General features: G+C 47.3%; 1 protein-coding gene across 4 annotated transcripts in view; it reads left to right on the top strand.

The window, feature by feature from the left end:
- Nucleotides 1-4,377: 4,377 nt before the first annotated feature.
- Nucleotides 4,378-11,920, top strand: part of LOC118790029 (LIM domain-binding protein 1) — a 35,527-nt gene continuing 27,984 nt past the window's right edge. For all 4 annotated transcript variants that reach the window (XM_036546824.1, XM_036546823.1, XM_036546821.1 and 1 more), the window contains exons 1-2: nucleotides 4,378-4,597; nucleotides 7,037-7,135. In XM_036546824.1, coding sequence (XP_036402717.1) covers nucleotides 7,108-7,135 — 28 coding nt within the window. In that variant the 5' untranslated portion in view covers nucleotides 4,378-4,597; nucleotides 7,037-7,107. The remainder of the gene's footprint in view (nucleotides 4,598-7,036; nucleotides 7,136-11,920) is intronic.

The following is an 11,920-nucleotide window of genomic DNA, read 5'->3' as shown; positions in this document are numbered from 1 at the left end:
ATGCTCTCTGAGTTAATATTTTCATATAAATGACATTGTGTGGTTTTGTTATTCTAATGAATAGTTTGAAGAATAGCATGCCAATGAAAATATTGAAAATATCACTATGTTTACACAGTGATAAAATGAGAAGGATGTAGCTTCCTGTGGTTTTCAATGTCAGTGAGTTCTCTGTGTTGGCTCATGGGTACATTTTGCCCCTGATGGAGGATCAGCTTACCCCAACACTTTTATTGACCCAGGACCAGTGCCTGGAGGCAGGGACACCTTCAAGCCGCGCAGGCAGCTGCATAGGTCAAGTGACCTAGTATTCTAAATCATAATGGCTGACGCTGCAACGTAGGTGGAGTTCAGCACAGGCCTGCATAGTGCATGTGTGGTTGTGACCGCATTACACAAAACAAATGAAGGATTTTGACTGCCGTGCCTAACAACCGATGAAATTTGCAATTTGCAAGAAAAATGCATTCAATGACACCTGTCAACAAATATTGTGTAATTTAAAATGAAATTATTGTAAGGTTTATTTGTTTCTGATCAGATGTTTTCATGGCATGGTACAATTGATCTCTTTTAGTGATCAGACTACAAACATAATTTTTTGGAACCAATCTTACCCTTATATTATTATTCTTCTGCTACTGATTTAATATGCACAAAACTCCTTGAAATATATGGTCATAAAAGTGTGCATTTCTATAACAATATTCCCATACCACGGGTTCTGAGAATTTGGATGTGTCAGTGCAGTTGCACAGAAAAAATGATGCATTAGTAGTTCTTAAACAAACAATGACTTAAGCATTGATTGTGGCATGCATGGACATGTCTAATATCTTGTGGTCAAATAACCATCATATGATATCATCTATGATTTCATATGGTGATGTCCTGTTCATTTATATTGCCAAAAGTCATGAAGCCATTTTTCAAGTTGAGTGACACGTGGCAAATACAGAATTGGCGACTTGGCATGGTGACTCTGCAAGTAAAATAAATTAAATCTCTGTTGCTAGGTTACAGAACACACAAGTCATGGCAATATGGCCTCATACCTTACCATGTCTTTGAGGGCAGGCACAGAAATCTCTTTCACTTCCTTGTACTTCGAGCAATTGGAATGAAATTTATCAGCATGTATCTGTGAGAGGCTGTCTAAGTAAAGCAATGATATGACTTCACTGGGTCATGTGGTGTAGCCTGCTGTAATTCAGTCCTTGCTTATTTTGTTGTCCTTCAGCTGAAGACTACACAAAAGGAGAATAGTGACAAATGATTATCAATGTGAGCAGCACTCTTGTAAACTGTAACAAATAGAGAGATGCACTGTTGTTATTTTGTTGTTTCTATTTTGTGTCTGTAAATGTTCCTTATCAAGACAATGTAGAATATCAATCTATGTCCAAGGGAATCCTGTATAAATGTCACTTCTGCAGATTTACACTGTATGATGTAGCATATTAATAAATGATGTATGAGAATTATCTTTAGGGTGGTCAACAAAATGCATTCAGTATTTGCTATGTGATGTCTTTGAGATTTGTGTAAATATCTGTAAAAAAAATTCTTGTTAATAGGCGATTTGTTAGTACTCTGCACTGTGCAGGTTGTGGGTGGTTTTTTGATTCATTGATGGGTGGGGCTTTGTTTTTATGGGGCGCCACTCTTTGGAGTTTGGTGATCACTCTGACAAAGGTCCCAAGGGAATGAACGCTTAGCGAAATGGAAATGCGAACAAAATTGTGACTCTTTTGCATGTCTTGATGTGTGAAAACATTCTTTCCCAAGACGACATGGATTAACTGTTGGCCTTTGCTGCCACATTAAAATGTTTCATAAAACCTGTTTTTCCCCAGTGTTTAGAGGATTATGATTTCATATGCAAACAAAAACATTCATTTCCGTGAATAAAATTTTGAGGGAAAAGAGTTGGGCTTAAATGATCTTTCAAATGCATTAATATGCAGGTGCCCAAACTCCATTAAAAGTAAAACAAAGAGTGACAAATGATTTGTGATGTATGATTAACATCTTAAAGGGGCTAAACATCATGTACAACTGTTTTCAGATTGGCCATTTCAAATTCTTCTGAGTTTAAGTCATCATCTGAGCCCCAACGCACAATTAAATACATTGATAACTGAACCCCAGTCCTCCTCCCTGTACTCTCTGCTATACTTAAACTAATTAGCTATCTGGAGCATGTTTGCTCTAACTCCTCTTACACAGCTTTAATTCCCAATGACTTGTGTATCTTCTCCAGCGCACCTAAATTATTCAGGCGTGTTCCTATTGAGATTACCTTATCCATTTGTCAGTGGTATATCCCTAGGACAGTGATAGCCTGCTAGGATTCCATTCAGGAATGTTTGCAGTACTTAGCTGTGGGTGTGCCAAGTCTCATGTTTTTTTCTTTTGATGGATTCACACATGAGAAATTGTGACATTATTTTATTATTTTGTGCAGTCCCCTGGTGTCCAGAGCAACTTGTGTATCTTACATAATACTTTTAGATAGTGTATTTACTGGGGCTCAGCAGTGCCAACAGGGAATTGATCTGGCACCACTCTACCCTCCCGCTCCACATACTGCCGCAAGCACACCTCTCCTTCTTCCTCAGAGACTGCTGTGTCCTGTCACACTCCATCACCAGTGGCGCTGAGACGGCGGCCGCTACTGCAGCGATGCACTCAGCCCCCCTCCCCCCTTCCCCCAGACGTCCCCCAATGCATACAGAAACACATCAAAATGGGGCCAAAACATCTACAGGGACGAAGGTGGGGGTGGGGGGGTGGGGGTGGGAGAGGCTTGCTAAAGTGGGTCACCTTCCACTAGAGCTACTCACTTCATTAGGAGTCCCACTGTCTCATGGGCAGGGGCTGCTGGGATGCACCGTGGCTCCAAGACAACTGCAGAACCCCCTGCTTCCTCAAAGGGGACTCTGCATAGATTTGGCAGCAAGCTTCCTTTTCTTTCCTTTCTTTCTTTTTTTAACAGAAAACTACATTTAAACAGTATTTTATTAACTGATCAAAGAAAAAATCCCTTACACATACATGCAGCAGCATGTATGTGTAAGACTGTATTTTCTACTTCCTGATCAGCCTTCATTATTAGAGATCCTCAACTTCCTGCAGTAAAGTGCTCTTTTACCCCTGTCCTCAGAATATATTTCCCATTTTTCTGTATTTCTTGGAGCATTGGGGTGAGGGGATGTTGTTGTATGAGAAAAGCACACTGGGACTTAGCTACCTTGTGATGTGTGTTCTCTTATGGAGATATATCTGGACAGGCCCACGTATGTGTGTCACGGATGAAACGGACTCTTCTCATTACTGCTGAAACACCTGAGTTGCTCTCATGCACAGGAGGTCCCGTGGAAAATGTTAAATGTTGTTAAGATTTCTTTGTTTGAAGAGAGAAAAAGCAACGTTTTACTAACCAGGAAAAAAGTCAGTCTTTCTAGTTGCCGTGGGCATGTGTGCTGACATTTGAGCGAGATGGAAGCGAACAGGTACACGGCGTCACTTCACTGGTGAAGACTCAGCTGTGAAGTAGGTTAGAGGTAACGGAGTATTTTGACGGCTTGATTGATGGAGCCATCGCTTTCCTCGACAGCTCGGTGGTAAAATAACACGTGCTGCCGTTGAACACATACATGCTGTTGAACATCTGCGCCGCGAATTCCAGCAAGCCCTCGATGGCATAGTGAAATAATCTGACATCAATAATGTAGTGAAGTGGCTAAGTACCCGAGAGAACACATATTCCTGTTTTATGTAACTTTTTACGGATCCCTAGTTACACGGAGCTACTCTGGCAGCTGTTAAAACGAGCCCGAGGCTTTTCGTGTCGTGATCGGAGCTGTATCTGGTCAATGTTCACTCACAAGAGGTCTAACATTACTAAAAACTGTGTTTAAAATAAAGTCTCTGGGTCATATAAAATAAGCTCCCAGACAAAAATGTCGGCAGTTTTAACTTTCGGTGCTCCAGGTTTCACACGCGGGGTAAGACCATACAGCGTAGGAATGGTCGAAAAGGGAATAACCAGATAAACTGTTTGTCCACACAGACGTCCCTTCTAGGGGGCATGAGCACACATTCGGCAGAAAAAACTCTTCATGGCCGAGAGAATGCTCCTTGACTGACCGTCTGAAGACGGTCTCGGCCAAGGCGATCGCTTCCGTGCGCAGACCTCGAGGAGCGGAGGTTTCAGGATTTGTGGAGTTAATTGCATCGGGAGGCGCCCGCCTGCCTGCCCGCCTGCTCCGCCTGGCTGCCCGGAGCTGCGCATTTCCAGGGAGCGCAGACAGAATAATGCCGTGCCTTGTGTGCCCCGCGCTATCACTGCTCTGCCGTTGCCATGGCGACAGTGCCCTCTCTGGGTACGTCGGCTGGAGAAGTTGCTCTGGCTCTGCGTCATATTTATTCCAGTGGATCTGTGAGCCGTCTCCCGCCTCCTCCTACACTCCAACACATTCGCCTGCTTCCCTTTATTTTTTTGTTGTTGTTGCTAATTTGCTCTGCACAAAAGCGTCCAAATACTGACCCGCGTGCAACAAGATACAGCGCAGACTGTAGCGAAAGGAGAAAGGTAACTATGTTTGATATAATGTTAGCTAAAGGTAAAGAGATAACGATAGTTATTTCCATACGTGATGCTTTTATATAAAACTTGCGAATAATGGCATCGTCTGATGTGTATTACCTGAGTTAGTCTGTGCGTGTGTGTGAGTTGGAGAGAGAGGGAAGGAGAGAAAGATGGCTTTGTCAGTACTCGTTCGGTGCGTTTGTTTTCCTGTGTATGACCCTGCTGATGGTCAGTGTGGCTGTAGGACAGGGTGGCCTTCGGTAGGGTGCGCGTGTGCGTGCGTGCGTGCGTGCATGTGCATTGTACCTGCGCCCATACTCGTGTGGCTGCATGTGTGCGCGCGGGTGCGACGCTTTAAAACTGCTGCGTATCAGCTCCAGAAAGAGAGAGAGAAAGAGAGCGAGAGAGAGAGAGAGAGAGAGAGACGGGGAGACAGAAAGGGACAAGCTTTGTTTTCACAGAGGCTGCGTGTGCGAGCCAGAGGGTATGATTGTGCAGTCAGTGGTGAAGTACATTTCCTCGGGCCCGCGTCTTCAAAGACCACATCTCTGGCTCAGATAAGAGAAAGCTATTTCCAAGCACAGTCACAAAACCTTTCCCTCCAAGATTACTTTTTCATCACTCTTGTCCTCTTTTTTTAACCATTTGGAGGAATGAAGCACTCTGGGGGCACATGAAAATGTCAGATATTGCATTTGCTTGTTCAGTATGTTATGAGATTCATTGGGCATTTGGCAGAAAGCCAGACTAGGTGGGGGATGAAGGTTGGATTCCCAGGGCTTTGTTATGGGAGCACAAAATTCCCAAAAATGTAACTTAGGGCATGTTGGACATATTAACCCTCAGTTGCCCTTCCTCTCCTTATTGACAGCTGATGATGAAATGTAGTGGCTGACAAAGATAGAGTGCTTTTAAATCTTTTCCTTCAACAAATCAGTTGGCTTTGTCAGCGTGCTGTTCTCAAATCAGAGGCCACAGGGGACAGGCCTGTAGACAGACCTAGGCCATGTTTGGGTGGAGGAAGGTAGACAAGGAGATTGTTACCACGGTCACCTGTGCTCCTAAGTGATGAGGAAGGGCGACAGTCAGCAGGACTGACGTGAGGTGTATGAGGCTCAGTGAAGTATGAGATTCAGCTGTGTAGAGGGGAAAGAAGGGGAGGGGGGTAACGAGCGGGCAGGGAAGGTGAACCAAAAGCCAGAATGAGGAATCGATCGAAAGGGTGACACGGGAGACAGCTGATGCATGCGGGAATGAAGGAGAGGGAACGACAGGGAGTGAAACAGAGAGAGAGAGAGAGAGAGAGAGAGAGCATGGGAGAGGGTTCCTGCTTCAGGGTGAGATGTGAGGAGCATCAGGGGCTGAGAGTTCGCAGGTTGACAGACAGACAGATCCTCCCCGTGGGAGTTGTGTAACCTTTGGGTCTCAGCATGTGTGTGTGTGTGTGCGTGTGTGTGTCTGTGTGAGTCCATGTGTGTGTATGACTGTGTGTGTGAGTGCAGGTGTGTATATTCTCATGGGCCGGTGGTGGCCTGCTGCTCCAGGTAGGCCTTGCATTTTTAATTCGGTCTGTCTATAATCACTAACAGTACCGCTGTTCTCCCTGTGTAGCAGGAACAGCAGAGAGAAAGTGAGTGGCGGGTGGCAGGGGGGGGGGGGGGGGGCTAGAGAGAGAGGGAAATAGAGAGGGGCAAAGATGGGGAGAGAGACAAAAAGGTAGTGAGTGGGAGAGAGGAAGAGAGGGAGAGAGAGGGGGAGAAAGGGAGAGAGAGACAGTGAGGGAGAGGGAGAGAGAGAAAGTGGAGAGATGGGGTGAGAGAGAGGCAATGGGGAGAGCCAGGGGAGCGGGAGAGAGAGGGAGAGATGGAGGACAGGCGCGATGGCTGGAACGTGCAGAGGAGGAGGGAGCCTGGGCAGCAGCGGGGTTGGGGGCAGAGGGGTGGGGGGGAGTGGAGAGAAAGCAGTCGGGCAGGAGGCAGAATGCGACTCTCTCTGAAAAGGCAGAGGTGCCCGGTGGAGCTCAGACAGGCCCCGGCTCACCATAGTGCAGTAATGAGCCCCACAGAAAGCATCCCTCCTGCCACACTCCTGCTGAGACCCCTCACATCCCTGCACCAGCACTGTGGCAAAAATAGCACATACATCTTTAAAAAAGAAAAAAAACCTCCATCACATGGTTGTTATTCTCTGAAATCTGTCTCACAGGTCACTTTGACAGCCCCCCCGCCCTCTCTCTCGCTCTCTCTCATTTCTCCTCCCACCAGTATTATAATTTGCATATTAATGAGTCAGAGCGCAGCTAGCTGTACAGAAATAAAATTCTTTCTTCCTGCTTCTCCAAGAGCTCTTATTTCTTCTTATTATTCTTTTTTTTCCCCTCTGTTCCCTCCCTCCCGGCCCCCCCTCACACACGCTCCGTTCATCTGTTCCTGGTACTCGCAGGAAGCCCATGCGAACAGTGTGTGGAGGAAACACAGGCATTCTATTCCGAGCAGGGCCAGACATGTGAGAAGATGTCTGTAGGAGGCTGCGCTTGCCCCGGTAAGTGTGCCTTTCTTCTGTTCTCGGATTGGCACGCCGTCCACTGGGCGGCGTTTGAAAAGAGGTGCCGTGGAGGTCCACCGGGCCTCTGGGATTCGGACCACGAGCCCGACCTTTTGGGCAGATTTTGTCTTGCACGCTCTTTTGTTTTTTTTTCTTTAAGAAGCTGCTACAACTCTTTTGCAATTAAAAAAGAGACAGGACAAACTCCAGGAAGGGAGGCCGGGATTATGGGAGTGTGTTTCTCTGTTTCTCTTTGAGTGAGGACTTGCGAGGGGAAAACTGACTTGCAAAAGTCGCAGCTGGGAGTTTTTTGGCTGTGAGAGAGGTTACGGAAAAATGGAGAGTGGAGCGAGCGTGATTTCGATGGCCGCCCAACCTCGAGCCCGAAGGCAGGCGCAGCACTGTGAGCGCCAGGTGGGGCTTTGAGGGCACGTTTGGGTACGTGGGGGGGTGGCCCACTGGGGTCAGCGATGGCGTTGGCTGGACTCTGATTGCTGTGTGGGTGCTCTGGGAAGGAGGCAGGAGACCCTTGCCAGCGATGTTAGAGGTGAGCTTTTGTGGTGCTGGTTTGGATTATTGGTCCCTCTCTGCTCAAGGATCCTGATTTGGGGCCATCTTGTAGCCAGGTCTCTCTGCTGTCCTCTGACTCTGTTGCTAGCAGGCTATTCTATTGAAATGCTCTGTCTGACTCTGGAGAAAAAAGTGTTGCCCTTTGAGAGATCAGACGTGTTCTTTGTGTGGTTGATGGATCTGTTAGGACAAAATCACTGAGCCAGAGACACAAGCTCTTGCAACATCTAAGAGCTCTGAGGTGAGAGCACCTTTCAGTTGTACTGCAACATTTTAAAAGCATGTATTTCCTTTTGCCAGAAATCTGATCTGACTAGGGATATTCAACAGCTTGCCAGGTTTATCATTGGCAGGCATGCATCATTTGTAGTAGCTAGATCATTTGTACTGTGGGTCTGATGTGAAAACTTCAAGGAGGGACAGGTAGAGTTGCTCTGCATCTATCAAAGTAGGTCCGGGGACCATCTCACAACTGCACGATTCTTCAAAACTCCCCATGTGTTTTCCACGTTCTTCATTTCACTGCAGTGTGGGTGTGTGTTTTTCATCCCTAGATTTAAAGCACACCTGGGATAGGCTGTTCCTAGATAGATGGTGCTGCTCCTCTCCTGTTGAGCTCTGGTGAATTGGGAGAGGTTCAGGATCACTCTTTGCCAGGGTTGGAGGTGGCAGGGATCGGGAGTGGGGTAAGGAAAGGCAGTCCCTAAATTTGACACACCACAGGACACTCAATTCAGACCACCTGAGAGTACATGGCAGCCTGGAGCATCTCAGAGCGTGTTAGGATGAGAGCGCACCAAAGGGGCTCTTGGGAAAATCAGCACAAATTACACACGACTGGAGATCTGAGGGCCGACCGATTTAATACTGAGCGCCCGCGCCGGGAACCTCAGAGCCAGCAAATTCTATTTGGAGAGTTCTCTGTCAGTTTAATGGTGATATTAAGTTTCATAAGGAGGAGTTTGCCCTCACGCCCCAACAGTCCTCTGGGAGGCAGGCATGCGGAGGGAGATAGGGAAATGGGGCAGATTTGGTGGAAGCGTGGATGGATGGTCACCCCTCCTGTGAACCAGGGCTGCACTGGCGTACCTGACATCAGCCACTGAGAGGGAACCTGAGCCTGAGGAGGCCCAAGAGGCACCGGGTGCTTACCCAAGATGCACTGCAGCAGAGGGTGAGTGGGAGCCACTATTGAGGACAGGTTTAAGTGTTTAAATGGTTTAAGACCTTAAATTAAACAACTAAGGTTCTTAGTTTGTCAAACTTAACTAAATAAACAAAACAAATAAACAAAAGTTTTTCTCCTTAAAAAAGAAGTTGCACATTTGAGAGGACACTGGACACAAGTCTATTGGTTTTGGAAAAATACAAGTTAGAAAAACAGAAGAAAGGACAAAAAGTGTCCCCATCTCTTGCTGTCGCCATACTCTGACGGCACAGAAGCTGTGTGATGCCATAGGGCAAAGCTGCTCTTGGATGCCCACTCCCCCACCCCCACCCTCGCACTGTGAGTTGAACCAGATGCTGGTGCTGTCTCTGGGGTTTGGAGATTGACCATGTGGGCAATGGTTACACTTTTGACCTATGGTTGTACCTATCATGCTGGTGAAAGAAGCAGTGCCTTTTTACTTGACTTGGGGCCCAACTGCGCACCCCTGGGCGACCTCGGCCATGTGAGTTGCCACCTGGTGACTCTTGGTTGACCTGTCTTGGTGTATCCTGTAAACAATGGACAGGAAGCTCAGATCACGGCCACCATGGGGAGAGCGCAGCTAGCTGTCCCCAACCATGGGGAGTAGCTTATGATGGCAACTGCAGGTGAACGCAACGATTTAATGGAGCCATATTATATGCATTTTTTAAACAGTGCCTCTTCATACCAATGTGGAGAGTGTAAATTCCCAGAGGTCAGTGAGAAGCCCACTCTGCATTGCTGCTCTTGCACACGTGCATTACCCTCACATTTAGATAGAGCACTCGCGAAAGGACATATAGACAGACTTTGGACAGAGTGATTAACGTGCCGGTTTGGACTGGTTGGGAGGCTCACGCCACAGGCCCAAGGTGTGTGGCCTATAGAAAAGGAAGGCTCCCCCAGCTGAACGCTTATCTCAATGCCAGCCCCCTGCCTCCAGCTCTCTGGCAGCCTGGCCGATAAACAGGCCGACATTCGGCGCATAACATTTGTTTAAAATCAAGCAGATTATTTTCACGAGGGTGCATATTTTATGAGCGTCGTCATGGAAATTTCCACTGACTTCTGTCCCATTTGATTGTTCCCTTCTTCTCGGGGTAGGGAGGAGGGAGAGAAACAGACAGAGGGAGAGGGAGAGAGAGAGAGAGAGAAACTCTCTTATGGCTGCCTAGATCTGGCTTCTTCCCCATTGGTTAAAAAGAATCAAAACAAAACTTGTAGCTCTGAGTAGGTTTGTGTACCATTTTTGTGGGTTTCCCCTTGCTTTCTCAGGATAACACAAGAGCCAAGAAGAAGTTCATTTGTCTTTGATCTGAAGTGCAATCACTGTTCTGAGATCTCCGTTTAACCTCTAGCTTGCTGTCAGAACGTGGGGTGTAGAATCAGGAGCCCCCCCCCCTCCAGTTTGAAGTTTGGTTTGTTTACATTCCTGCGTGGTGTCAGATGGAGGGCTCCGCCTGCTTCCTGTTCCTGTGTGTGTGCATGTATGTGTGTATGTGTGTGTGTGTGCTCGTGCGTGTGTGGGGCCCCACTCCTGAATGCATGGAAGTCAAGACAAAATAACGTGAACACTGCATTTAAGAATGAGATATGCTGGTGTTGACTTCAGAGCAGGCTGCGCACTGCTCAGGTGTTTTACACAGCTCTGAGGGCTCTGTGTCACTCTGTGTTATGTGTCAGGCTTTTTTCTGGGAGTTTCCAAATGTAGGCTTTGACAGAATGTGAACCTTCTAAATCTGTTGCAAAAGCACAGATCTCTCTCTGGAACAAACCTGTAAAAATAGATTGACCGCACTAACCTTCCTCCCAGCATCCTCTTGGGTGTTCCCCCTCAACACACACACACACACACACACACTCACTCAGGCCCTCAGACGCTAGGCTGCAGAGGGAGCTGTGCCTGTAGAGCCAGGCATACGGTCTCCCTTTGCTGGTGGAATATGATTTAAAGCGCTGTTAAAATGGCAGCCCAACAAAGCCTGGCTGTGTTAGAGCTCACAATGGCTCAGGCCAGGATCCAGGAGCCAGGGCAGGGTGTGTCTGCTGGAACGCCAGACCCCAACCCCCCCCTCCCCCCCCACCCCCCTAGCACCCCCTCCACCACGCCTAGCCCCCCCCCCCCACCAAGACTCTCTCTCTGTCTCATTTCACAGAGCTGGAACAAAATGGCTCCCAGCGTTGAAGTATCAGCCTCATCCAGTCATTAGCTGGGCAGAGCAGAGCATACAGGCGCAGTCAGTGCAGACAGAGAGAGAAATGGTGGTGGTGGGGGGGGGGGGGGGGGAGCAGGGGGGACACAGCGTTTCTCACGCGTCAACAGCGGGGAGAGGACTTCGCTGGAGACTCAGCATGTGCCAGCTGCCAATTCCGGCATTTTAGGAGAAGGACTGGGAGCTCAGGGATTGTGTGCAATGCCTCGGTTAGCGGTCACGTCTTACTAACATCAAGAGACAGGGCTTTGTAGAACTCTGAAGTTTAAGGCTGTGCAGCTCAAGCTGTGTCTGTCAGAGCTAGGAGAGGAAAAAGGAGTTATGCCCTCATCCAGGGCATGATACAATGTCATGCCGTGACACAGTTTGTGAGTTTTACTGGAACCACACAACCTGAGGGATTAACTGAAGGACAGTGTAACAGATAAGTGCTATAACCACTGTATCATACACTGTCTGTTCCAACATGTGCTGGGAAAGTGCTAAATGACTATATCATACACTGTTCACTACAACACATGCTGGACAAGTGTTATAAGCACTATATTATACAGTATCCACTAGATAAGTGCTATATCGCTATATCATATACTGTCCACTGGATAAGTGCTATAACCACTATATCATGCACTGTCCACTGGATAAGTGCTATAGACTGAGATGTACTCGGATTCGGCACAGTTATTATACACAGTCCTTAGCTCTGTGTGAAATACTGTTGCCCTAGTTACAGGGCCCTGCCCTGCATGACCACCAAGTGTCTGTTTCACAGGACATTAATTTTTCCATATCTTTTACGCTTTTATC

This window comes from Megalops cyprinoides, chromosome 15 (assembly GCF_013368585.1).
Source record: "Megalops cyprinoides isolate fMegCyp1 chromosome 15, fMegCyp1.pri, whole genome shotgun sequence".
NCBI classification, from domain to species: Eukaryota; Metazoa; Chordata; class Actinopteri; order Elopiformes; family Megalopidae; genus Megalops; species Megalops cyprinoides.
This window is presented reverse-complemented; position numbering and strand designations above follow the sequence as displayed.